This window comes from Pogona vitticeps, chromosome 4 (assembly GCF_051106095.1).
Source record: "Pogona vitticeps strain Pit_001003342236 chromosome 4, PviZW2.1, whole genome shotgun sequence".
Classification (NCBI taxonomy): Eukaryota; Metazoa; Chordata; class Lepidosauria; order Squamata; family Agamidae; genus Pogona; species Pogona vitticeps.
In genome coordinates, this window is record NC_135786.1 from 122524599 (window position 1) to 122549679 (window position 25081).

At 41.8% G+C, this 25081-nt stretch overlaps 1 protein-coding gene, 2 long non-coding RNA genes and 9 other non-coding genes across 15 annotated transcripts in view; 10 read left to right on the forward strand and 2 right to left on the reverse strand.

Annotated features, from left to right (window-relative positions):
- The first annotated feature begins 110 nt into the window (after positions 1–110).
- Positions 111–11052, forward strand: LOC110081650 (uncharacterized). Of its 3 annotated transcripts, none has more exons than XR_002301014.3 (12): positions 111–240; positions 2190–2222; positions 2765–2805; positions 3382–3437; positions 5088–5149; positions 5607–5656; positions 7833–7860; positions 8279–8320; positions 9186–9289; positions 9937–9984; positions 10754–10773; positions 10960–11052. It is a non-coding gene; the product is annotated as an uncharacterized LOC110081650 (long non-coding RNA). The 3 variants fall into 3 exon arrangements; XR_012086624.2 differs by having other exon boundaries at positions 187–444; XR_002301015.3 differs by lacking the exon at positions 5088–5149 and having other exon boundaries at positions 116–240.
- On the forward strand, positions 1305–1384 carry LOC140707230 (small nucleolar RNA SNORD74). Its single transcript, XR_012087150.2, has one exon. It is a non-coding gene; the product is annotated as a small nucleolar RNA SNORD74 (small nucleolar RNA).
- LOC140707218 (small nucleolar RNA SNORD24) lies at positions 2608–2689 on the forward strand. Its single transcript, XR_012087137.1, has one exon. It is a non-coding gene; the product is annotated as a small nucleolar RNA SNORD24 (small nucleolar RNA).
- Positions 3216–3296, forward strand: LOC140707232 (small nucleolar RNA snR60/Z15/Z230/Z193/J17). The gene has a single exon (XR_012087152.1). It is a non-coding gene; the product is annotated as a small nucleolar RNA snR60/Z15/Z230/Z193/J17 (small nucleolar RNA).
- Positions 5461–5527, forward strand: LOC140707231 (small nucleolar RNA SNORD44). The gene has a single exon (XR_012087151.1). It is a non-coding gene; the product is annotated as a small nucleolar RNA SNORD44 (small nucleolar RNA).
- Positions 5749–9186, reverse strand: LOC140706772 (uncharacterized). The gene is made up of 2 exons (XR_012086625.2): positions 6082–9186; positions 5749–5970 (listed from the first exon to the last, which is right to left on the reverse strand). It is a non-coding gene; the product is annotated as an uncharacterized LOC140706772 (long non-coding RNA).
- LOC140707229 (small nucleolar RNA SNORD47) lies at positions 7929–8003 on the forward strand. The gene has a single exon (XR_012087149.1). It is a non-coding gene; the product is annotated as a small nucleolar RNA SNORD47 (small nucleolar RNA).
- LOC140707243 (small nucleolar RNA SNORD75) lies at positions 8645–8706 on the forward strand. The gene has a single exon (XR_012087163.1). It is a non-coding gene; the product is annotated as a small nucleolar RNA SNORD75 (small nucleolar RNA).
- On the forward strand, positions 9783–9861 carry LOC140707221 (small nucleolar RNA SNORD79). Its single transcript, XR_012087140.1, has one exon. It is a non-coding gene; the product is annotated as a small nucleolar RNA SNORD79 (small nucleolar RNA).
- Positions 10124–10199, forward strand: LOC140707233 (small nucleolar RNA snR60/Z15/Z230/Z193/J17). The gene has a single exon (XR_012087153.1). It is a non-coding gene; the product is annotated as a small nucleolar RNA snR60/Z15/Z230/Z193/J17 (small nucleolar RNA).
- On the forward strand, positions 10817–10894 carry LOC140707219 (small nucleolar RNA SNORD81). Its single transcript, XR_012087138.1, has one exon. It is a non-coding gene; the product is annotated as a small nucleolar RNA SNORD81 (small nucleolar RNA).
- A 5330-nt stretch (positions 11053–16382) lies between the features above and the next one.
- Positions 16383–25081, reverse strand: part of DARS2 (aspartyl-tRNA synthetase 2, mitochondrial) — a 37483-nt gene continuing 28784 nt past the window's right edge. For both annotated transcript variants that reach the window (XM_072998238.2, XM_020798537.3), the window contains 5 exons: positions 24762–24914; positions 21395–21613; positions 20259–20369; positions 19106–19181; positions 16383–16970 (listed from right to left, as the gene is read on the reverse strand). In XM_072998238.2, the coding sequence (XP_072854339.2) occupies positions 16783–16970; positions 19106–19181; positions 20259–20369; positions 21395–21613; positions 24762–24914 (747 nt within the window). In that variant the 3' untranslated portion in view covers positions 16383–16782. The remainder of the gene's footprint in view (positions 16971–19105; positions 19182–20258; positions 20370–21394; positions 21614–24761; positions 24915–25081) is intronic.

A 25081-nucleotide genomic window follows, 5' to 3' on the forward strand; every position in this document is an offset into this window, starting at 1 on the left:
CGGGGAGGGCGAGGGAGGAGGGAACCTACGCCCCGCGACCATCGGCCGCACTTTCGTGGGCGGGAACAATTTCGCCTGGGGGCGGGCCGGGGCGGGCCGAGGGTGGAGATATGCAAACAAGACGCTACGCCGTCACGTGATTCCATAGCGCCGACGTACCTATAAAACCCCGGAGGCGGCGCCTTGTTCTTTCTTTTACGGCCATGCTGTCTGTGCGGGTGGTTGTTTGGGCGAGCTACGGTAAGTCGCGGGGCTCCCTGGTGAGGCGCCCCTTCTGACTACTGGCGGCCCGGTTGGTGTTTGTGCAGAGCGTAGGGGCTTTTCGGACGGTTTCTTAACCGGGACGTTTTGGAGGGATGACGGATGGAAGCGGATTTTGCTGGGCCTCTCCTCTGTTTCTTTCGTGCGGTCGATGCGAGAAGATGGCGCTCAAGGAGCTCATGGGTAGCTAGCTCTCTTGGGCCTTACCGAACAACCATCTTGCATTTCACACGCGGGGGGAAGAAGGCCGGAGCAGTTATTCCGCCTTCTTAAGTACCTGGACTGTTGTTTTTTTAAAGCCACTACCGGTATTGCTCACCCCTTCCAAGGATTGAAGCAGGCGCCGTAGGCAAGGTTCAGAATTAGTTGCCACCGTTAGGCGGGCTAGATGTTAGGGCAAGGAAGTCTTTTTTGGGGTGTTGGGAGTGAGGAAAAAAGCCTTAGATCTGCATCCCGAGCTAGGCTTTAGCGAGAGTGAAACTACAGCCTCCTAGAGTCCTTTGTGGCGGTTGCAGAAAGGCCTTGCCTCGGGTCTTGGTGGTAACGTTCGTTGAATTAAAACAGGAGTAGCTTGAAATGCCCCTTAAACACGCATGAATTTACTTTTTTCATATATGAAGTAGTTTTGGAAAAGAAGACAAGCAAATTGTACTTTATTTGGGAAGGCTGATGCGGTCTGGTCTGTAGGGGTGGCAAGCGTTTTCCCCTTGGCACCCGAAGTGCTGATGGCACAATAACGGGTTTTTCTAGGATCGAGGAGCCCCGAAAGTCTCTCAACGGTGGGCGGTTTTTTCAGTAAACAACCTAGGGCAAGTAACGAGTAGCATGGAGTGCAGCGGAGATGCTGTCCTTCCTGCCAGCAAGCATACAAAACAACCGGAGAGTGAAGAGCCTGCCTGGGTTCGGAGGGTGAGGAAGGAAGACTCCTCGTGTGTTAGTTGCCCCAGAAAAGGGGGGGGGAGCTTCTATGTAGACAATAGAACTCTATATTTCTGCAGAAGATTTCTCAGTGACGACTTGGTGAAGATGAAATTGGTTGTTTCTGCACCTGCATGTGATGAGAAATGATGTTGGTAGGGACATCTGAGAGTATGATGAATACCAACATCTCTGAGCAGGACTGGGGCTTGAGTGTATGCATATTCACTTCCCTTGTAATACTCTTGCCTTTAAAAAATGACTTTAAAAGTGGCCACTTTTTAAACTAGCAATGTAAATAAGGTGCAAAATTATTATTAACTGATGTGAGCACCGTAGTGTTGGAGTACTTAGGACTTCCGTAATACACTATGCTTCTATATTGTAACAGCGGTAAAACAAAACCTGTCTTTTTCTTGTTAGAGTATACTATTATGTTTATTAATATTAACTTGCAGCCCAGAAGTAGTTGAATCTACTAGGGCCTGGGGAAATTTGAATTAAAGAATCTATTAGTTTTTTATCAGTGAGGTGATGGCGGGGAGATCATGGCTCTCTGTGGGACAGTATTACAGATATACTCTGTTTTTGTTTTTTACAGTTGAGAATGAGTACATCACATATGCTGTGTAATGAATAGCCTGCTGCAGGGGTGGAGTAGAAACTTAAATGAGTTCAGTCATTTTATCTGAAGTATGACAAGAATGTCCATTATGTTGGCAGAACAGCATAAGTTTGGAACTTCAAAGTTTATAGTAATACAGATATATTCAGGAGAAAATTGGGAGTGGGAGCATCAGTGAGAGCTGAGTGTTCTCAGTAAGAATTGAACATGGAGTCAATTAAAGGAAGAACGTGCAGTGGGGTGGAATAGAGTGGCTGTCTGAAATTGACCAGCCTAAAGTGAAGCATTTAACACTTAACTGATAAGTTCACAGCCAGGACTTTGTTCTTAGAACCTGTTTTGTTTTACATAGTTCTTGCTGTCTGAAAATTCCTTTTCTTTGCAGGCTCAAAGGTCAATGCATCCTCTGTCTTCAAAGGTACTTTTTTTCAAATTCACAAATAGAAAAATATAGCTTGCTTGTTTGATTTAGACAAAGAGAGAAATGGATCTAGATTTATGTGTGCTAGGTGATTTGCTGCAGATAACCAATATTTTTGATTCCTCGTTATTAACCAACTGACATTAACCATCTAAAGTCAGTTCAGTTGAAATGAACAGTGTTGAGTTAGACGAGTTAGATTTTCATGGAAAAGAAGTGGGGTTTCCATTCAGCTTTGCATCAAATTTCTGGGCTCAGGAATGTTACATGTATTTGTTTTTGTACCTTTCACTAGTACATGCACCTGGATTTTCGTTGGAAGAACAGATTAGATACTGCAAGTGCGATGTTCACCTATCTGCTTAAATAGTATCTGACCTTGTGCCAGAATGATGACATATATTTGCTACTCTTGATCAGTGAAATGATGATAATGCACAACCACCTTGTTTCAAACTGAGGCACAATATATGGTTTTAAAAAGGTATTTTATCTTTACATAGCTTTTGAGCAACTTTTGTAATGTGTTTTCGTTGCAGGGCATCATGAACGGATCACTGACTGGAAGGAAAATATATTGGTAAGAGTTCAACAGATTATTGTATTGATTATTAATGTGTGAGCATTACCTCTAATCTGCCTAGATGAGAGCATTCCATGAATTATCTGTACAGGCCTCATTCAGACAAACGTTTTGCTTGTAGCTAGGTATTCAAATTCAGGGGGGGTTGAATTGTAACTGATGAGAGCCAGTGAGGTGTAGTAAATAGATGGATTTGGACTCCCAAGATTTTAATAGATTTCTGCCTAGCCATGGAAACTTTGGGATTGACGGTGGTAAAAATTACTACTTAAATGTCTCACATTCTTTGAATTTATTAGGGCTGCTGTAAGTTGGATGTATTTGAATTAGCAACTTTTGTGAACACTTGAATGATCCTGTTTTTACCGTCAAATGCAACATTAGATTTCTGAGTTTATTGCTAACCAAGAATGCATGTGATGACAACATAGTTCAGCAGAAAATCTGTGATGAACAATTATGTCTTTCGCTCCTGTCTGAGGCATCCTTGTTGGAATTTGAGTTTGTCACAAAGTGAGCACTGCTTTGTCTGGTTAACAGCTATCAATGTGTCTGTTTTTCTTTTTATTGCAGTGTTTGGTAAATATTGGAACATGGATTTTAAAAATCTTAAGGCTTCCCCCTAGCAGGTCAGTATTTTTGTTGGTCAGCATAGCAACATGGACAAGTTTTAACTCTCAGACTCGATGTCATTTAAAATTATTGTTCCAAGTTGTTGGTTAAAAGTTATTTATTCAATTTGTATATTGCTGATCTGATGTGTGGTCGTGCTGGGTGATTGACAGGGCAATTAAACATAATATAGTAAAGCGCAAATTAAATTAACTTAAGTAACAAAAATATAAACAATTAAAAACAATTTCGTTTAGGAAACAATTTTGATCGCAAGTATATATACTATAACCAAATTAAATTTCATTTATGGGTTCTCTACTTGATTAGCATCAAGAATAGGACATGGCATAATATGATTTTGCTGTTGCTGCACCACAGGCTGTAATTTATATGCTTACAACGACAATAAATTATTATTTTGGATCACCAAGAGATGTTTTGCAAAAAAGTTAAATATGCAGTGATTCCCTGGGATCCCTTTTGAATCATGTTGATTTGAACAGCTTGGAAAGACAACCAAACTGAAGCTGGGCTCTTCTGAAACCCACTGACTCCATACCCTCCAAATACTTTGACAGTATGTCAAATGGAGACATCAGTTTCCACATTTTTATTTCCCAGATTATTCATAGAGAAAGCCACTATAGTTTGGAGAGGGTGGCTGTTTTAGTGCTGATAGCACTATCTTCTAATTGCCATTTTGTTTTCTAACCAAATTTCTCCAGTTGCAATGCTTTAGGAGTGGGATATAAAGTATGGTAGACATCACTAACTGAGTTTAGCCTGTGTTAGAGGTACTCAAAGGACATAGAAAATTTAATATGGCAAATCCGCCTAGTACAGTACAAGGCACTTGGGTATCTTCTGCACTTTTGATTTAGCTATTCTAGTAGTTTGGGCCAGTTAGCAGTGAACTGGTCATAAATATGAGAGACACCTGTTGTTGAGATTTGTAAGTTTTATACCTTTGATACATCTTTTTGAATATGTGTTGTATCTTTGGTATTCTCTCTCATATTGTGTTAATTATTTAGTCAATTCAATTTATATACCACTCTATTTGTGCAAAAGCATTATTCTGGGTGATTTAACAATAAACTAAAACACACGACAACATAAAAACCAGTCGTGCTATAAACAATATCCTGGGGATAGCAAAACAAGGGTAGTAATCCATCAGCCAGGGTCAGTATAAAAGGCGTCCCTCAAAAAAAAATCTTTATTTCTCCGGGGAGTTGGTTCCAGAAGTTTGGATCCATTGCGGAGAAGGTCCTGCCTCTTGTAGAATATTTCCAGGCCCCTCTAAGGGTTGCTGCACAGGAGCCCCGCCTGGGAAGATCTAGTGGGTTTGGCAGATGTTAGGTGGTTTGTCTTGCCTGTCTTAAAAGGAGATAAAGCAGCTCTTGTTCAGAGGCAAAGCAGGTTTATTTATACAAAGTGTTGAGTGTTGCCAGTTCATCTTGAATTTTGCATAACAGATAATTTAGGAGTTACTGATTTGGGACTATGCCATTGTAGGGACAAATTAATCTGCTGTACATGATGATGAATCAGGTCACTGATCTTAAATGGAGATAATCTGTCTATCACTGATACAGTGGATCATTTTAGCTCTTAATGACAAAGACCAGTGAAAGACTGAAAGTAATTATTGTCTCCTACAGGCCTTCATGACTGCTAACTTGGTAATAAGAATTTGGATTCCTGTGTTGTGAAGCAGAAAAGGGTGAGTTTCAGTTGTGGGAAGGTTACTACAGGGAGGCTTATTCTAGTTGCAGCATTGAGCCCTAGCAGAGACTGGAGAGATGTTTTAGGTTGGAGATGGCCAGTTGGATCTTTCATTGACCACGTGGGTCCTTTGCATTCAGGTATACAGGCAATGCAGCCTCTTCTAAGAGTGGTCAGGCATTTTAAGCAAAACTTCAGACATCTTTTGATTCTGCATTACTTTAGCTGGTTCTTCCTGAAAGTGAATTGGATAGTGTATATAGTACCACTCTGTGGTCTCTGCAAGTTGCTTTATTTTAATGCAGGCAGCCTGTGTGATGAGAAGCTTATAAAACTGACTTAAATAATGGAGGTCTGTAATTAGCTCTACCTGACTAAATACCTGCTTGCACTTTCTCTGTCATATATTTAGCTTGTTTGGGGCTATCATTAAAATATTGCCTTTTTCCCTCTAGGACTTAGGAGGATGTAGAACAACTGTTCAGGAATTGTAATGCCAGTATTGGTAAGTTGCTACAGTGAATCTACATGGGTGAAGTATAGGAAGTAGAATATCAGTATCAGTGACTTCTTGGAAGGATTAAACAAAACAAAAAAGCAGGATGATACCTTTATTAAACCATTTTTTAAACAAATGAAAATTTGCAAGTTCTTGTGGAGAAAATTCCACTTCATCAGGGTGAGCACCGCCCCTTCATGAACTGTGCAGGAGAATTGTAGATAAGAGTCCCCAAGATTAATGGCAGATGCCTGTGCCAAGGCACTTTGTGTGAGATGAGTTTGCATTGCCTGCTTCTGAAACAAAGTTTCTTTTGGGTTCTGCATTGGGGAGGGAAGCAGACAGACACAGCAACCAATATTAGAAGGTTGGTTATAATATTCACCATGTAGAAGCCAATTATAGCCAAATTAGTCAAAGTAATACTTTACCTGGTGATTAGATGTTTCTTCAGCTTGTAGTCACCCCTCAAGGGTGCTTGTGGATGATGTCAAGAGAGTGATGCTATAGGTGGCTATTAGTGGAATCTTGCATAGTCTAGAAAGAAAAAGACAGCCAACCTCAACTAGTTAAGGCAGCTGAATACATCAGTGTAATGCATTTGTCATGAAACCGCCAAGGGCAACCCCTTGAAAGATATAGAAATGCTAGCCATGGATTAATTGAAACATCTGCCTTGGTGTGTGGAAGCATCGGTTCAATTTTTTGCTCAGGTCTTAAAGTGTAGGTCATAATGTAAGTATGTTACTGCTTACGTTAATTGGGCTTCCATCTTTGCTTCTGCCTAGAAACCCAGAAGTCTTAGCCTAAAAATACAGTGGTGCCTCAACTTATGAACGTCCCTACTAACAAAATTTTCGAGATACGAAAAGCTCAGCCGCAAAATATTGCTTTGCTTGTGGCCAGAGCTTCATGTTAGGGATGGAAAAAACCACGGGGGAGGCGGAGAAAGTATGAAATTTGAACTTTCAGTTAACCGTTGGCCAGCAAAGAGGCTGCTTGTCTGCTACCTCATCCCAGCAGTTAGAGAGAGGATAGGGAGAGAGTCTTCATATTGCCTGATACTGTACTATATGGACTTTTTTGCTTTTTTTATTTTTGGAATTCTGTCTTTTTAAAACAGCCTGCCTGTTCTGGGTTAGTACACTGTATTTACTGTACAGTACAGGGTTTTTTTACAGCTTGGTGGGGGTAGGGCTAGGGGGGATATGTTTCTGTGCTCTGATGGGTCTTGCAGTGTGGATTTAAAATGTGAAAAGTTGACTGTAATATTAAATTAAAATTAAATGTGAAAATTAGACTGTAATTTTAAAATGGAAAATTTATTTATTTATTTTTGCATTCTGTGGTTCCTATGTTTTGTACTGTGACCTCTCTGTTTTAAAATGTGTGGGTTTAAAATGTGACTCTGAAGTCTTTTTGTTTTAAAATCAGAACATTTTCTGTGAGGGGCGGTGGTACTTGTTGGTGCAGCCAGGCTTTAAAATTGTAGACTCAAAGGTGCTTGGTTTTGTTTAAAAGGTGTTTGGGTTAAAAGGTGTTCTGTTTAGAAGGTGTTCCCTCCCCCCTCCTTTCCTCGCCTTTTTTTAACCTAAAAGGTGCTTGAGTTAAAAGGTGTTCTGTTTAGAAAGTGTTTCCTCCCTCCTTTCCTGCCCTTTTTTTTGACCTAAGTTCATCTTAGATTAAAAGAAGAAAAATGTTGTAGAGTGGTTGTAGTTGTAGAGTACAGATTAACCGGCTTTGCATTAGTTCCTATGGGAACTAATGCTTTGACTTTAAGAACGGCGTCTCTACATAACCAAAAATATCCGGAGTAGATTAATCGTTTTCAGTGCATTCCTATGGGAAATTTTGCTTCGACTTACAAAGGCCACCATTCCAATATGGATTACTGTCATTTCGTAAATTGAGGCACCTCTGTACTGTACGCAGGTCTTGAGCACTAGAGCGCTAGGTATTCAGGTTTTGAAAGTATTCTGTAGAATGCACAGCTACTATCTCTGTCAAGGCTATTCAGAATGTGAAACCAGCAGGCTGCAAAATGTCTGGCCTGAAATTTGCATAGATTAGCTGTACTGGAAAAATCTGTGAATCATTTTTGAGAATAAAGCATTTCTGAGTGCTTGATTTCTGAACAAGTGCATTGATAAAGTCAGAAACTAATTCTTTGATTCTTTCTTAGGTTTTGGCAGTGCAGCTACCAAATCATGGTGAGTTTCTGCTTTATCCTTTTTTCTTGTAGGAAACGTTCATTCATGGCTACTCGGCATACACTTGTAACCCATGATGAAAGTTGATTCTGCCAGATGAGTACTCGTGATATTAACACCATTCCGTTCCATTTACTGAGGTTACATTTGTAATGGTTGGTAAATTTCCAGCTCACAAATTTTTTTTAAGCTCAAAGCTTATATTTATGATTGTTTGAGTATAATAAACTCTGTAGCATTACATGTGTTTAATTTCATCCTGTCCAGTCATCAGCAGGACAGGATTCTTAATGGTAGATTACAGCAAAGACTTCAGAACAGATTTCTGCCTGAAGTATTTACAACCAGCTTGATACTAAGTCTTTCAAAACCATGTATGAAGTGATGTTACTTTAAAACAACTCTTTCTCTTTACCAGGGGATGATTCTCCTGTAACACTTCCTGTTGTTTCTGAGAGAGGTTAGTGAAGTTTTATTAAAATCTGACCCTATATGCTTAGATAACTGTTAGAGATGTGATCCATTTTGGACAGGGGCATTAGGCTAGTAATATTTTGTTTACTCCTTTTATAACACAGTCCAGAAAGGCAGCATGTCAACAGTGAAGTAAGAATTCATGCTTTGTATCCATGAAGTTGCATGTTACATTCCTGGTGTCTACACCTTCATAGAGGCCTTTGTATGGTAGACTGCAGTGTTAGATGGGGCAGTGGTTTGTCTGCATGGAATAATTTTTAAAATGCAAAATACATCAAAACTAAGCCAGAAAATTTTAATTGAAAAAAGCCAATGATGTTGTAAGAGTAGTGGACAGAACAGCTTTCTGAAAAACCTTACCCTGAGGCTTTTGTGGTAAAAATTGTGAACAGATCTATGTCATTGCAAATTTATGCAGAGCATATCAGTGTGACAAGAGGTACTTAAAATGCATCTGTGGAATTGAGCGAGCAACTAGAGGAGTACAGGAATGTACAGAACAAATCAGGTGCTCACTCGCTCTGCTTGTGTAGGTTCAACCTGTGGAAAAAAATAACTATAGGTCTTATACATCAACTAATGCTTAAACTGCATAGAGGAATATTCCTCTCCAATTTACTGCATATTGATGAGTCTCAATGAGGCAGTCCAATTACAGGGACATGTATCACTATATAAAAATGTGGGGCCCTAGCGCTATAACTTCATAAATGTATATGCATCTGGTCCTTTCTGAAGAGAAATACCAGTAGGCCTATTTTCCCCCTGATTTCTGTACTCCCTTTTATGTTTAAAATGGTCAAAATGACAGTGAAAACAGTTGTGTAATATTTTCTTGATAATTCTAGGAAGGAGCCCGCTAGCAGTGTAGGTTATCCTCTACAACTGCACAGAGTTTGTATGCACAGCCAGGACACCTACAACTTATGGTGACCCTGGCAGGATTTTTGAGGTATGTGAGATGTCTTATTTGGATATTCTAATTGGAGGATTAGCTAACATAGCATTAGGTACCATTACTTTTGCTACTCCCTCTAGCTGAGAAGGTATTATGTTCCAAGCCTTTAGCTAAAGACTCAACTACATCTATTCAGTACTTTAGGTCTGACCCCCTTCCTGGGGAAGAGCCTGACTTGATAGGGTCCCTGGAGTCTGCTGAGAACTTATTGAAGGTCCGATAAAATATAGATTATAGTGGCCTAATGCAGAATAGCCTCAAAACAGATTTTTCTGTATGATGATTCCTTCCCCTTCCTGGAGAGGAATGAGAGTCTCACTTGAAAGATTCCAACAAAAAGCAGACTTTCACAATAAATAGGGTTTGTGAGCAATCCTCCTTACTGATTGGAGCCTTTTGTACCACCTGTGCAGTGGCCAGAGCTTCCTTATTCAACCTTTTACAGGTTTCATATGTAAAATTTATCCAGATAGTTATATCTACTTTGTACTGTTCATGATGATATTGTGGATAACAATGGGAATCTCTCTGAAAGGCAGTGAAGAGAAATTTACACTGAAACGGTACAGAAATGATAGTGCTTATAATGTACCATTCCCCTTTGAAAGCCACCTGTTTGTAAGATTATTATTTCATTACAGATTCAGTTAGGAAATCATATTGAACAAGGATTTTGCGGGTTCTTTAAAGTAAGTAACATTCCTTAGTTGAAAATATTTTTAAATGGCAGTAGCCCAGTTAGTATTAGAGATGTAAATTACTGTACTTTATTTCCAGAGGTAGTAAAGGCTGTAGTAAAAATAAAAGATTTTAAAGGGGATGTCAAAGCAGATACAGTGATGATCACATAGTTCAGCTTATGGAACAGTGATGAACTGTCTTTCGCTCCTATCTGATGTATCTGGTTGTACATTCATATGTTCTATTAGTCTAATTGCTTTCTATAATACGCTCAATGAAGGCTGAAACAAGCCAGGTGCACTTCTGAGAGAATTGTTAGTATGGCCACCATTAAAAATTTTTTTTTTAAGAAACCCTCTTCAGTTTGGTTTTGAGCCATGCACCTTGTAATCCTGTACATTTCCAGAGAAGTACTAAATTGTTTTCTTGGCTGTAACAGGTGCAGCTAAATAAGCTTGGACAATATGAGTGATAAACTGTAGACCTCCAGCTGTCGGCTGCCCTGTTTAGGACTGAGAATTGCTGAGAGTCAAATAGCATCTGTGTGGCCAAAGGTTCTCTACTTCAGTCTAAATTAAAATGTGCCCTGCACATTTTCAGGAGTAGGAAAATGGAGCTTTAAGAGACACCTTTTCATGAAACCAGTTGAGGCTTATAATGAAGTTTGTCTTAACTGACTGCTATGGAATAGAATCTTTATAGAGTATTTTTTATCAATCTGCACTTATATATTTTCATGCTTCAAATTAAAATACTAAGACAATCCTTAATTTTTAGGTAATGCCTGATTTCATAAGGTAAGTATCTTTTTTGTACATTAATTTTGAATTGTCCTTGTGAGAATAGACACATGATGATAACTTAATATTGAACTCTCTCTCTGATTCCATGATGGAAAATCCAAGGTCTGATCTGTTCATTGTCTAAAATACATTCTGCTTGGGCTTGTAGTGCAGTGGTTTAACCTTTTCTTTTCATTCCAGGCAAAGATACAGTCCTACATGGCAGATTATTGGAAGATAAACCGGAGCTTAAGTTTTACTATCTGTGAATAATAAAATTAAATGATTCTATAATCTTTGTCCACCCTTTTTATTTATTGCCTTTTTTCTAATGTAATGTAATTCATAAGATTGCTTCCTATAATTAGCGTATTCTTGAAACGCCATTTTCCAAATAAGGTGCTGTGATAGACTTGAGCAAAAGTGAAGCAGGGAAGAGAAAGGCAAAATACTGCATCCTTCCTTCCCAATCTTCCTTGGCTCCTGCATGTGAAAATACTTAAAACGATAAATACTTAAAACTCATTCATTTAATCTGTGATTATTTTTTCCCTTTGTGCCTTGTGCAAGTTTTATTGGGTTTAATTCATGAGCATGTTTACATCTTATGCTCATGAGCAATTTACCCATGAATCTACATGATTTCGTAAGAATTTTTGATGTTATAGTCCCTAAACCACTGTCAGATCATGGATCCCTTTTGCACCCACAGACCACACCACAAAACTCATGGTCCCTTCAGCAAGTGATTTTGCAGTTTACTTTTTTCATCAGTTAATTTCTTACCCAAATACAAAGCAGTTGTCAGGGCTGTTTTTCAACAAGTGTGAATGGGAGTGAGTAGAAGAGGGTATCCTGGAGACCAGTGGTCCCCAACCTTTTTGCCTCCACGGACCAGTTTAGCTTGTAGGTGTTCCGTGCCTCTGTGCGCATGGTTAGTGCAGGAGATTTTTTTTCTTTGTGGCCTGGTCCTGGCAAGATCACTGCCTGGGACCAGTTCACAGACCCCTGCTGTAGACCATCTTGACTGCTGCCATTGGTGGGTACAGAAGCACATCCCACATTCATAAACCAGGTTTTCTGAAGAATTTAATTTTACTTTGAATCATCTGTAGTATTACATGATTACAGTATTCTAGCCTTCTGTGTTAATGATTTCTTTGTTTTTAATTTTAGAAGAGATAGCCTTGTTAGTCTTTGGAAACGTATAATTTTTAAAATAGTAAAGACAAATGTGGCAACTTAGAGAGATATGATGTAAATATTTATACATAGCATATTTCTCAGAGAGCCTATAGCTATTTCACATAGGAGGATTTCTAAGATTAGATGATTAGGCATCCTTCAGTCTCGAGAGACTGGTAACGTGCTCTGTATGGAGGACTTGGAACAGTGTCTAGTGTGGCTGAGAAGGCCAATTCGAGAGTGACAGTCCCACACTGAAGACAAATACAATGTATCCCCTCTCCAGCTCCCTGATGTTGCTGCTTTTGGAACTCTTGCCTTCAAAATGGGAGGCCATGCTGCACCACCTGCCTCCAGGTTGAATGCCCATCTGTTGAGGTCCATTCCTAAAGCCTTCAGATCCTGCTTGCAAATATCCTTGCAATTCTCCATATAGATCTTTTGGAATCCGTCCATCAGCCATTCTCATGACACCCCCAAGGCAAGGCAGACGTTGCTGGTTCAGTAATGTATACATGCTAAAAATTCTAGCTCGTTCTAGGATTATATTTTGAACTTTGTCCTGCCACGTGATACCAAAAATGCTTTGGAGACAATGCATATACAGTGGTGCCTCGCATAGCGATTGTATAGTGATGAAATCGCTTTGAGATGATTTTGCTATCGCTTTCAGATGTTCCCTATGGGGAATTTCACTTTGCTATGATAGGTTCCCCAGGGAACCGATCATGGCAAAGCAATGCTTTTTTAACAGCCGATTGGCGGAAGGAGGGGCAAAGGGCCTAGCCCCGATCCCCACGCGCACCCCTGGGGTGCCGGGCCAGAGAGCTGTTGTGGCGGGAGGCACTGCAAAGGAGGTGCCTGACCAGGATCAGGGCGGCAGCGGCTGGACAGGGGGCCGGTGCACCAGAGACCCCCTCCTCACCCCGGGAGAGCCCCGCCAAGGAGACTGGGCATTGTCTGGGGCTGGCTGGTTGGCTGGCACACCCCTTCCCGCCCTGGGTGGCTGCCTGCCTCCGAGCCCTCCTCCTGCTGCTCGCTGTCCAACGCGGAGAAACCCCGGAGGCCGGCCTTGCAGTGCCCAGGGAGCGCGGCTGCATCTATGTTGACCCGCTGGGCGCCGCAGTCAGGAGCGGGGCAGAAGCCGGAGCCGAGTGCCTTGGGCAGCCGATGCCCTGTCTGCGGGGCCAGCCCTGGAAAGGCTTGTTGGGTTTTGGGAGTGCCAAAGACCGAGGAGAGCCCGGCCCCCGGAGGGAGAGGCCCCGCGCCCTGAGCAGCGGTGGCCTGGACACGGCCTGCCCGTCTGCGCCCTGGGACAGTGCCGCCAAGGAGGCCGGGTATCTGGGGCTGGCTGGCTGGCAGAATTTTGCTTTGCCATGATCGGTTCCCAGCTTGGGAAAGCAAAGCAATGCTTTTTAACAGCTGATTGGTGGTTTCAAAATGGCCGCCCACTGTTTTCTGGGAGGGATTCCTTGTTAATCCCAAATTTTGGCAGGCCTTGCTAAAATGATTCATAAGACAACAGCTGTATCGGTGGTGAATTCTCAGGCATTTCACATTTTCTCTGTGACCTATGTTTGAACCCATTAGCAAGTTAAGATTTGTTTGAGTAATCTGTCTATCAGATTACTCATAAAGGTGTTCAAACACACCCATAAACTCAAACATAGGTTACAGAAAAAAGATATGTCATAGAAGCCCTTCCCCTATTAGCAACTATAAAGGCAAGTCTAGGTATAATTAACATGTTATTCTATTTGCGATAAACGTTCTTCCATCCTTTACAGCACAACTTCAAAATATACATGTATATCGAAGAGGCTTTCATGCAACTATTAAATGACTTTTCTACCAAGCAGCCACAATCTGTATGTTGATACGCATACCAATATGGTGAATGCAAATAAGACGTATTTTTTACAGTGAAGTCAATTTAATAATCACAGAAGTTCTTCAGATGTACATACTATTCTCTTGTCTAATTTCCACCTTCTCTATCTTAACCAGTAACTCAATCGCTACTCACTCCTGACTGACTCTCCTCAGGCTCTGCCCCTCAACCACATTAGCATAGATATGAATAATACATGACTTAGACCTAACAAAGGGTGAACGCTACACTGGGTTTTAATATATCTTTGGAAAGTTTTTCCAAGTTATCTTGGTTTTTATGGTATAGCCATGAGATCATTGTTGATTCAGCCACATTCTTAACTGTCATGTTTTATTTTTAAGAAAATCTTAAGCACATTGCTCAAAATATACCCAAGCTTTGTCAATCTTACCTTAGTTATGTAGTAAAAATAAACCACAAGCAAAGTTGCAGGATTTAGAAGAAGCAGCTGTTTTAATTTGCTTGCAAATCAGGCCAAAACAAATTTTAAAAAATTCTGTGGTACTTTAAAAACTGCTATATTTTAATGTGAACTTTTGTAGTCAAGTCTACTTTTCCCAGGGAAGACTCCCTGCAAAAAACCCTGATGTTGGGAAAGTGTGAGGGTAAGAGGAGAAGGGGATGACAGAGGACGAGATAGTTGGACAGTGTCACTGAAGCAACCAACATGAATTTGACCCAACTCCAGGTGGCAGTGGAAGACAGGAGGGCCTGGCACGCTGTGGTCCATGGGGTCACGAGGGGTCGGACATGACTCAACGACTATTTCAGTTTTAGTAGTCCACGCATCGAGCAGTCAAATTTGCTATGTTATAAGCTTAATACATGGAGACTTCAGCTTCTCACAAGCTGGCAAAGACCCAATGGCAGTGGTCCTGAACTGCGGACCAGTTGGGGGGGTGCGGCACACTTGTGGAGTGTTGCACATTGTGCGGACAGCAGATGTGTCCCTGGCCTGCTCCTGCATAGGCTGCAAACCGTGGGTTGGGGACCCCTACCCTACAGGATCTGTACTGTAACAATATATTTACTGCACCTAAAGCAGTGGTCCGCAACCTGTTTAGCCCTGCGGACTGGCTGGGAAAGGCAGAGCAGCCCCATGCACATGCATGCATGAATGAGTGCGCTCTTGCATGTGCAAAGGGCAGAACAGCACTCGTGTGGGTGCACTTGTGCATAGGTGCAAATGGGCTGTGAAGTTAGTCCTTTATATAGGAATGTGTATTCTTATATAATAATATTTTATGGTTAAATAGGTTGAAGAGCTTCCCATGGTTTGATCTTTCACTCGCCCCCAAAGGAAAACTTAGATATTACTCAACCAAAACCCAGCAGGCAAGAACCCAACAATTACAAGTCAATGAAAACATTTGTTAAATACAAATAGGTTTTGAATAATTTTAAAGTACCTTCTGTATAGACAATGTATATAAGCAGCACAATGTACAGTTCAAAATTTGGACCTTGATTTCTGTGGGTGCACTGTATCTTGTTTCATGCTCCTCTGAAACGGCATTTTAAACTTCAGTTATTTTCACAGGTATTACTGCTATTTTCCTGTAGTGGAGGAGGACATCTTCAAGAGATGGGTTGTCCCTTTGTACTTGTTTCCACAGGCAGAACTGATCAGCCAATCAGGTGGCAGTGGGGGGAGGACCAGCCTTGGCTGAACCAGTTTCAGTTTCTGAATTTGTGCTGAGTTCTGGTTCAAAGGCTGATTTGAAGCGTCACTGCTCTCTCCACTAAGAACGTGGCCTCATCAACCACATTTCATAACATCTTCCCACTGGAAGTTTACAAGGTGGTGTGATTGAAACCCTTACCTCTTTTGCCCAGCAACAACAGAAGAAAACACGATTGGCTGGAAGTCTGAGGGAAAGCCAATCCAGAGAGGCCAGCAAGAAATGTAAAAGCTGGAGGAGGAATTAAACTAACAAAGGAAGTTTGGATTTCAAGTAGACTATATAAAAGTTACTTTGTAGCAAGGAGAGTTGGGTCTAGTACACAGGTGCGCAATTAATTTCTATAGGGGGCCACATGAAAAATCTGAACTGTGTTCGGGGGCCAAACCAACTTTACTTAAAAGTAAAATGAAACTTTTTAGAGGGTTAACTATGTGAACGTTGTAATTCGTTCACCGCAGGGGGCAAAGAAAAAAAAAACCAGACACAGAGCTTACCTGTCCTCCGTTTCCCCGCGACCTTCCTCTCCAACTGTCTTCTATCCCACGCAGGCGACGTGATGCATCATCATGTCACCCGCGCAAGGATCGCTTATGGCCTCTTGAGCTGCAGGCTCCGCAGCCTGTGGCTCAAGAGTAACAGTCAAAACTCACGTGATCCCAGCGTCGGATCTCGTGTGAGTTCTGCTTACTGCTGTGCTGGGTAACGGGAGCCGGAGCTCCGGCTCACTCAGCAGCGACGGGCAGGCCGGACTGGAGTGACAACCGGTGGGCCGGACAGGAGCAGCTCCTAGGCCATATGTGGCCCGTGGGCCGCACTTTGTCCAGGTCTGGTCTAGTAGAAAATTTGAAACATAATTCATGTAATCTCAAGCAATTTACTAACTTTCAATAAAAAAAATATTTTTGTTTCAATTTAAAATCTGCTCAGACTCACAATTTGGGCTTAAATTAAGCCCAGGGAAAGTGAAGTGAAATTCAAAATATATAAAATAGCCATTCTGGGAAGTTAAATCAGAAGTCACACCTCGTACAACTAACAAAACATCAAAAGTTTTTTTCCAATTGATTGACTTTCAGATTACAGAGTCAAGCCAGCTTTAATTCAGAGCAAGACATTTCTTCTTTAAGAGAAGTAACCCATGATAAAACAAATCCATCTCACTAGCTGCTGATGCCTGACAGATTGGCTGTCAGCTATGTTTGGTTCTTCAGAAATGGGAAAACACAGAATATAGTCTGCAGCAAGATTAGCCAGTTGTATTTAACTAGAGCTGACTTTGACTTGTGTCAAAGGCCATGCAACCTGGACATGATAAGGCTCAAGCTCTTGGGGTGTAACATAATCTGGAGCATTGCTCATCAGGTCTCTTCCTTTGAAGGATTTGGGGAAAGCAATGACATCTCTAATACTTTTAGCTCCAACTACGAGACAAATCAGTCTGTCAAGACCTGGAAGAGAAAGACACCAATATTAGTCATATTGTCAAATCTTAAAACAGTTGATTAGGAACATGTTTCCAGCTGGTTGGAGGGAGGGAGCCAAAGGTGGCAGAAAAACAAAATCTGTCCACTGCAGCCCATATATATTCCCTAAATGTCCATGAGATTGGGAAACCCTCTACACAGTTTTCAGGCAGCTCCTAGGGCTCTGGTGGCGGGCAGTGAGGAAGGGAAGAAAATACTGTGGGCCAATTTATTTTAAGTCAGGTGTATCTTGCCAACAGAGACTGTCCTGATCCAACCCAAGTCAGATTAGCTGGGGGAGCTAAGTAGTGGCTTTATAAGTAGTAGTTGTACCGTATTTTTCTGTGTATAAGACAACCCAATGTATAAGATGATCCCCACTTTTCCAACCCCAAATAAGAAAATTTGATCACTGCCTTCCCCCCCTCCACTTCCTAAGCACCACGAAAGCAGGATTAATGGGCTGTGGAAGTGGAGGGGAAAAGCAGTGATCAAAGGGCAGCAGGATCTCAGCCCTTTGATTGCTGCTTTACCCCTCCATTTCCTAAACCCTGCGGTGTGCATGCATACCCTACTCCAGATCCGCTTGCAGGTGAGGAGGAACAGCACCCGCTGCTTCAGATGTGTGAGGCAGAAGCAGAAACGGAGGGGGTGGATTCTGGCACAGCAGTGCCTCCAGACCCCACTGATGAGCATAGGGAAGGCAGTTTTGCTATTGTGTGGTTTTCTCCTTGGCTTACCTCTGTGTAAAAGACAACCCTCAAATTCTCCTCCAATGAATTTGGGAAAAAGTATCATCTTTTACATGGAAAAAAATACAGTAATGTGATAGTTTGACTGATGGTTTTCTATATGCACTCTTCGTCAACCGTTGGGGGCTGATTTGCTTTGACTTGGAGACTGGTAGTGGGGCATGCTGAATTATATTTTTCCAAGTATAAGACAATACTTTTGTCTAAAATATTTAGATTAAAAATTGAGGGTTGTCTTATACATGGAAGTAGGGGGATTTCCCCCTCCACTTTGCAAAAAGTGGAAGGGGAATGCAGGCATCAACATGCTTTGATGATTCCTGATTTTCCCCTCCACTTTCTTCCGAAGAAATGTTGGGTTAGAAAAGGGGTGTGTCTTATATATGGGGGCATCCTATACGTGGAAAAATACGGTAGATCTTTTCCCTTAGTCATTATTTTACGACTAATTCTATCTGGTAGTCCAGATAGGCGGGGTATAAATCAAATAAGTAAATAAATAAATAAAAATAACACTTTGCTGAGTTGATGAAAAGCGTGATGCCCTACCCCTGCCATCAACCAATTTTCTGCAACTAATGTCTTTTTTTCCTGCTAAATTTGCAATTGGGGGAGACAAGGATGTGAAGTAACATGATTTCATCCTGAGACTATCAGCTGCCAAATCCTGGATTTGAACACAGTGTATCACACTGACAAAGATATATAAAGTTTGTACAGTAGTGCCTTGACTTATGAACGTCCCTACTTATGAACATTTGGACTTATGAACAGCTCCATTCACAACATTTTGCTTTGACTTGCGAACGGAGCTTCCACTTAGGAACAGGAAAAAAGGCCGGGGGGAAAGGCGGGCAATTCAAATTTCTAACTATAGGTGGCGACAAGGTTGCTTATTTATACTGTAGCTCTTTCACTTTCGGCAGTTTGAGAGTGTGTCGTCATCATCAGAGGCTTGGGAGAGCCTTCTGCTTCGGAGTGAGTGTGTGTGTGTGTGTCTACAGGGAGGTAAGCTGCTGTTTTCTCCTTTTAAAAACTGTCCTGCCTGGGGAGGGTATATTTCTGTGCTGTGTTGTTGGTGACTTTGTTTTTGGAGTTTTTTTGCCTCAGCAACGCAGATGGCTTTGCTGTTTGTTTTTGGAGTTCTTTTTTTTTTCTTAAAGCCCCAGTGCCTTCTGTGGGCTTGCTGTGTTCTCTCTTTTTTTGGTGATTTTTTTCTTCAGCTGGAATCGATTAATTGGTTTTCAGTGGGAAATGGTGCTTCGACTTAACGAACACCATTCCAATACGGATTAAGGTCATAGTCGAGGCACCATTGTATGTGGAAGATTTCAATAGAAACCTGAAAGTGAAAGTGCAAACACTGACCTAATGCAATTCCTCCATGAGGTGGTGCTCCACAGTCCAGAGCTTCAAGAAGATGCGAGAGCAGCTCAGTATCCTCCTGGAACAAAAGTCTAACGTAAACAGCAAGCACAACACAGCCAGGGACAGGTAGATCTAGGGGCCAGTTTGCTCCCTCTAGGACACTTAATGACATAAGCTGCCTTGGGTCCTTTTTAAGGAGGAAGGAAGGCTAAACATATTTTAAACAAATAAATAAATACAAGAGGCATGCAGACTATCCCTCCCAATGAAGTCAGCAATGGCTAGGCACTGGTGTCCTGTTCAGAAAAAAAATAGCCTTTGGGATTCAACTTGCTTAAAAAGTGAATTTCTACTTTGGTGCCTTCTAGGAGGTGCAATTATTTATTTGTTTGCACTTACACCCTTCCCACTTAGTGGACAAGCCACTACTCTACACAACAATTCACCTATGCCAGAAAAAGACGGAGCCAGGGGGAGTCTTGAGAACTGCAAGAACAGCCAGGGTGTGTGCGCATGCGCTTTGTCCAGCAGGCAAAAGACTTTATTTTGGCAAGTCTGAGTTTATCCTCCAGCTTACTCTAGATCATATTGGATTGACACTTTGAAGTTGTTGTGGAAACTGATAATTACTCTACAATTAGCAGCATTTAATGGTAAATGGCAAGGCTGTGAAATCCCCTTACCACTGAAACCCAGTGTTAGGTTGCATGCAAGAATCATCAGAAGTCAGGTGTACACAGATAATGCAAGCTAGCTAGAGATACAGCACTCACATTTGAAAGTATGGAGTGCTTTTATATATTCTATGTATAGGTCTAACTACATTCACTATACATGCTGCTCAACTTACATGTAATGTTTGTCAGCTAGTAATGCACTCACAGCAAATGTGCTAATTTCATTATGTGCTGTCAAGTAAATTCCGACTTATGAGATCCTAGCCAAAGTTTCTTACATATAAAGTACTCAGAAGTCATCTAACAGTTCCTGCTTTTGACTGTGCTCTAGGACGGCACACTCTATGCAAATCTGTGACACTCATATGACTTTGCCTGCCATACAGTTTCTCAAGCAGGAGAAGGTTCTTACTTTACCTACGAAACAGCATGCCATACTTAAGTTAAAAAGAAAGTGAGCTTGTTTTTGCTACTACCTTAAGTATGTCCTCAAGAATGAAGCGTTGCTGTTTTGCATTGTGGATGCGAATGGAGCCTCCTCCAATCTCATTACCATTCAGAACTAGATCATAGTGCTGGCCACGGACCTGAAAAGAAGAGAAAGACACTATGGCATCTCCTTGTGGGTGAGGAGGTTCACCTCATGAGCGTACTCAGCATCAAACCAATGAATGGAGATAGCATATTATGCATTTAAAGGGGTATAGCTTTTCCTGTGCCAATCCTCCTGAAAGCATAAAATGTTTGCTGAGGCAAAATCCTGTGCAGCTAAAATCAGGCAGTTCCAATCCAGCTAGTTTCCAGAGAGGCCACAAAATTATTTGTTTTCTTTGCAATAATGTATAACACATATTCCACCCCCCCCACACACACACCCATGGGAATTTTTAGAAGTAGAAGCTGTACATCTTAACAAGCAAATAGGGGAATGGTAGTGGGATGGCAAAAGAGAGAGAGAGAGATGTGGGATTTCATGATACTACATATTTTCATGTTTCCTTTGTTCTCCCTCTAGCTGTTAAATTTCTAGTGGAGTGCATTTTCAAGCTGCAGGAAAGCATCTGTGTATAATACATATGTTGAAAACATCAAAAAAGCTGAAGATTTTGAATTATATATCAGAAAAAAATTCAAATTTGTATCTAGTTTCTCCACAGATTGAGAGCACAGCTAATAAAATAACACCTCGGTTAATGTAATTTTCGGTTTAGGAAGCAAAATGCATTGAAAATAATGCCTTGGTTTCCATTTTTTTCCAGAGTACGAAGAAAGTTTCCCTAGGATGCATTATGCCTGGACGTTTGTAGCGCCGCCCCCAGTTCCTATGGCAATCCGTGTTTTGGTTTACGAATTTTCCATATTACAGAACATCCCGTAGAACACATTAATTTCGTAAACTGAGGTACCACTGTATTTGATCATGAGATCTTTGAATCACAACACATTTAAAATAAAACCATTAGTACATGGGACTTATTATTCTAAGGAAAACGCATTTTAACAATATAAATAAAAACAATCCACCAAAACAGACAATCCACCCACCAAAATTGTTTTGCCTTTCTTCTATCCCCTATGTAAAGACGGCCAAGAAAAAAACATATGTGATCACCTTTGCAGGTTCTGTGTAGAGAAGATGCTCATCAGAGGGATGAGGGGCAGTGAAAGGATGGTGAGCTGACTCTAATTCTGCAGGATTTTCTTCTTTTTGGAGGAAAAGAGGGAAATCCACCACCCACAAAAAGTGAAAGGCAGATGGGTCACGGAGTGGCAGGCCTCCTGCTTCTAGAAGATCTGCACTCTCCAAGCGTACTTTCCCTAATGCAGAGCACTGAAAAGAAAGTAGTAGATTTCATTCATTTTACTGGTCAAGATCCAGATGTGTTTTTCACCCAGGCACTTAATTGGCAGATTCTATTTGTTTTGTTTGATAGCTTTTAAAAAGTAAAATAATGCAACTGGCTGGATAGTTCAGTGAGTGAAAATCTGGCTGCAGAGCCAGATATTGGGAGTTCAATTCTCTGCTGTGCCTCCTGTGAATATAGCCAGCCCGTATGGCCTTGGGCAAGCTGCATAGTCCTAGGGTGCCCCCCAGAAGAAGGGAATTATATACTACTTCTGAGTACTATCTACCTAAAAAGCTCTGAAAGGGGTTGCCATAAGTCAGAACTGACTTAATAGCACACAGTTATTATTAAAGTAATGCAGTGGAATGGTTCAAATACAGCATATTTGGCAAATATTTATTTATTCATTTTATTTCTCCCTGCAGACGAATGCTAGTCAGCTTCCAAATGAAAAATACTGATATGAAAACAATTACAAATACAAAAATCATGCTGTTAAAAAAATTAATCATATTAATGATTAATTAGATAAATAATCAGGGAGCTAAAACTGTGATAAAACAAGTTAAAAACACATTTTTAAATGATAAAGGAATAATTCTTCTCTTAAAGTCCCTTCGTCAACAACAGCTTGCCTGTTAAAAACCTGTCTGAAAATGAAGGTCGTTGCTTGCTGGTGGAAGGACCGGGGAGAGAGAGAGAGGGAGGGAGGGAGCCAGCCTGGTCTCTCCTGGAAGGGAGTTCCATAGCCTGGCAACTGCCACTGAAAAGGGCCCTCTTCCTATGTCTGTGAAGGTGGGGGAGATCAAGAGAAAGGCCTCCCCTAAATATCATAAAGCCCACAGAGGAGCCTGATATGGTGAGAAGAAGTCTCCCAAACAGCCTGGATCCATGGTGTTTTGGACTTTATTGTTAAGACCAGCAATTTGAACTGTGCCTGGAAATGGACCAGTGGCCAGTGAAGCTGTTTGTAATAAGGAGTTTCTGTTTTCCAGTCTGGAGTCCAGCTGCAGCATCCTGGACCCTACCGAAGTTGCTAAACACTTTCTAAAGACAGCACCACACAGAGGACATTATAGTAGTCCAAATGGGACGTAACTAAGGTATGTGTCAACATGGCCAGAATCAGACATCTCAAGGAAAAGCCATAGCTAGTTTTAACTGTGCAAATGCACCTTTGGCTGCTGCTGAGACCCAGGCATCCAGATTCAGGGATGAACCAAGGAGCACATCCAAGTTGTTGTCCTGTGTTTTCAGGAGGGGTGGAACCCATCCAGCACAGGTTGACCTCTATTCCCTCTGATCTTCCTCTTGACTGTCTAGGAGCACATCTGTCTTTTCTGGACTAAGTCCCAATTTATTTACTCTCATCCCACCTCTGACCTCAGACATTAGTTTAGGACTGAAATAGCTTTCCTGGAATCAGATAGGGAAGAGAAATAGAGATGGGTGTCACCAGCATATTGGTGGTGCCAAGCCCCCCAAACTCCAGATCAACTCTCCCTCCAGCCCAAGAAATGCTTTCATGTATTTGTACATGATATATTGTTGAGATCTAGTTTGACTTGGATGGCCATGTAAGCAAAGCAAAGCGTGCTGCTTATATACCGCCCCATAGTGCTTCAATCACTCTCTGGGCGGTTTACAAGTTAATTATGCAGGCTACACATTGCCGCCGCGCCCAGTGAGCTGGGTACTCATTTTACTGACCTCGGAAGGATAGAAGGCTGAGTCAACCTTGAGCCGCCTACCTGGGATTGAACCCCAGGTCGTGAGCACAGTTTTGGCTGCAGTACAGCGGTTTAACCACAAGAGTCTCGTGGTTAAACTGCTGTACTGCAGCCAAAACTGTGCTCACGCCCTGGGGTTTAACTTGATGGTTTTATAGGCCCTTTCCAACTCAGTTATTCTACAATTCTATGAAAATTGACTGGATAATTCTAGTGGTGACAGGGAACAGAGAAACTCCTGGAAGGCAGCTACTGGGCAGCAGCTGTAGTGGAAGGTGACACTGATGGAGGATCTTTGAGTTAACTTTTGTCAGTCAGTGTTGGTTAGTTGACAAAAGAAGGCAATGAGAAACCACTGTTGAATATTTTTTACTTTGAAACCCATATAATGAGACATTCACCTTAGAGTCCCTTATAGGGGGAAGAAATGTGGTATACAGTGGTGCCTCGCACAACGAGCGCCCCGTAGAGCGATGAATTCGCTCTATGGTGACGCTTTTGCGATCGCTAATGCGATCGCAGAGCAATGCCCCCAATGGGCAAAAATCACAGAGCAAAGGGCGGTAAGCGGTTCGCTTACTGACCTTCGCTTTGCGACCCGCCGATCAGCTGTTCCGCGGCTTCAAAATGGCCGCCGGAACAGCCGAAATGGCCGGCCGCAGCGTTTTCACGCCCTTGGTAAGCAAGGGGAGGGCGCGAAAATGCTGCCGGAACAGCCAAAATGGCTGCGTGCAGCGTTTTCGCGTCCTCCCCTCGCTTACCAAGGGCGCGAAAACGCTGCAGCTGGCCATTTCGGCTATTCTGGTGGCCATTTTGGACCCGCCGGACAGCTGATCGCAGCCATTTTCACGCCCTCGTTCAGCGAGGGGAGGGTGCGAAAATGGCTGTCGGCCATCGGAGAAACATTGCTGAATGGTGAGTACAGCAGCTGATTGGAACGCATTAAACACTGTTTAATGTGTTCCAATGGGTTTTTCTGCCCCGCTCAGCAATGTTTCACACAGCGAGGGTTAATCCGGGACGGATTAACGTCGCTGTGCGAGGCACCGCTGTATAAGTAAAATAGGCTAGACCAGAGACTCAAAAGCTACTTTAATTATTTTATATCTCACATTTACAGCTCAAGGTAAATGACAAAACAATTTTAAAACAATACGATTTCAAAAAACATCAACAAAGCCACACAAAAATTTCAATTAACAAACCTGAACTGAGTCATGTCTTAGGTGCTTCAAAACATAATCGTTTTTTTCACTTGATGTTGAATCACCAAAACTGAAAATGGGGGATTGCAGGGTGGGCTCAGATCTCCTGCTGGTATGAAAACTGACTAAACTAGACAGTGCTATGGTAAGCAACTAATGATGCCACCAAATAGTTAGGAATACAGCGTTCTCCTTACCACTTTCTCATGTTCTCCAGCTGAGAGCAACACAACATCACCCGCATTGGCCCGAACTGCTCTGATCAATGCCAGTTTTTGCTCTTCATTCAAGAATTTATCAAGTCGGGACTTCATGCTACCATCAGACCTCAAAATAAAGTGCAACAGTCCCTGTTCAGGAGAAAAGGGCAGACTGAAAACTCTCATCCTTCCTGTTTTGGACTAGATCAATGGCCAAATAAATGTTTATGGTACTTGCCAGGGTTTTTAAAAATATATCTATATTCTTCCTTAAAAAGACACAGAGGTATACAAAATCAAAAGCAGGTCAGTTTGCA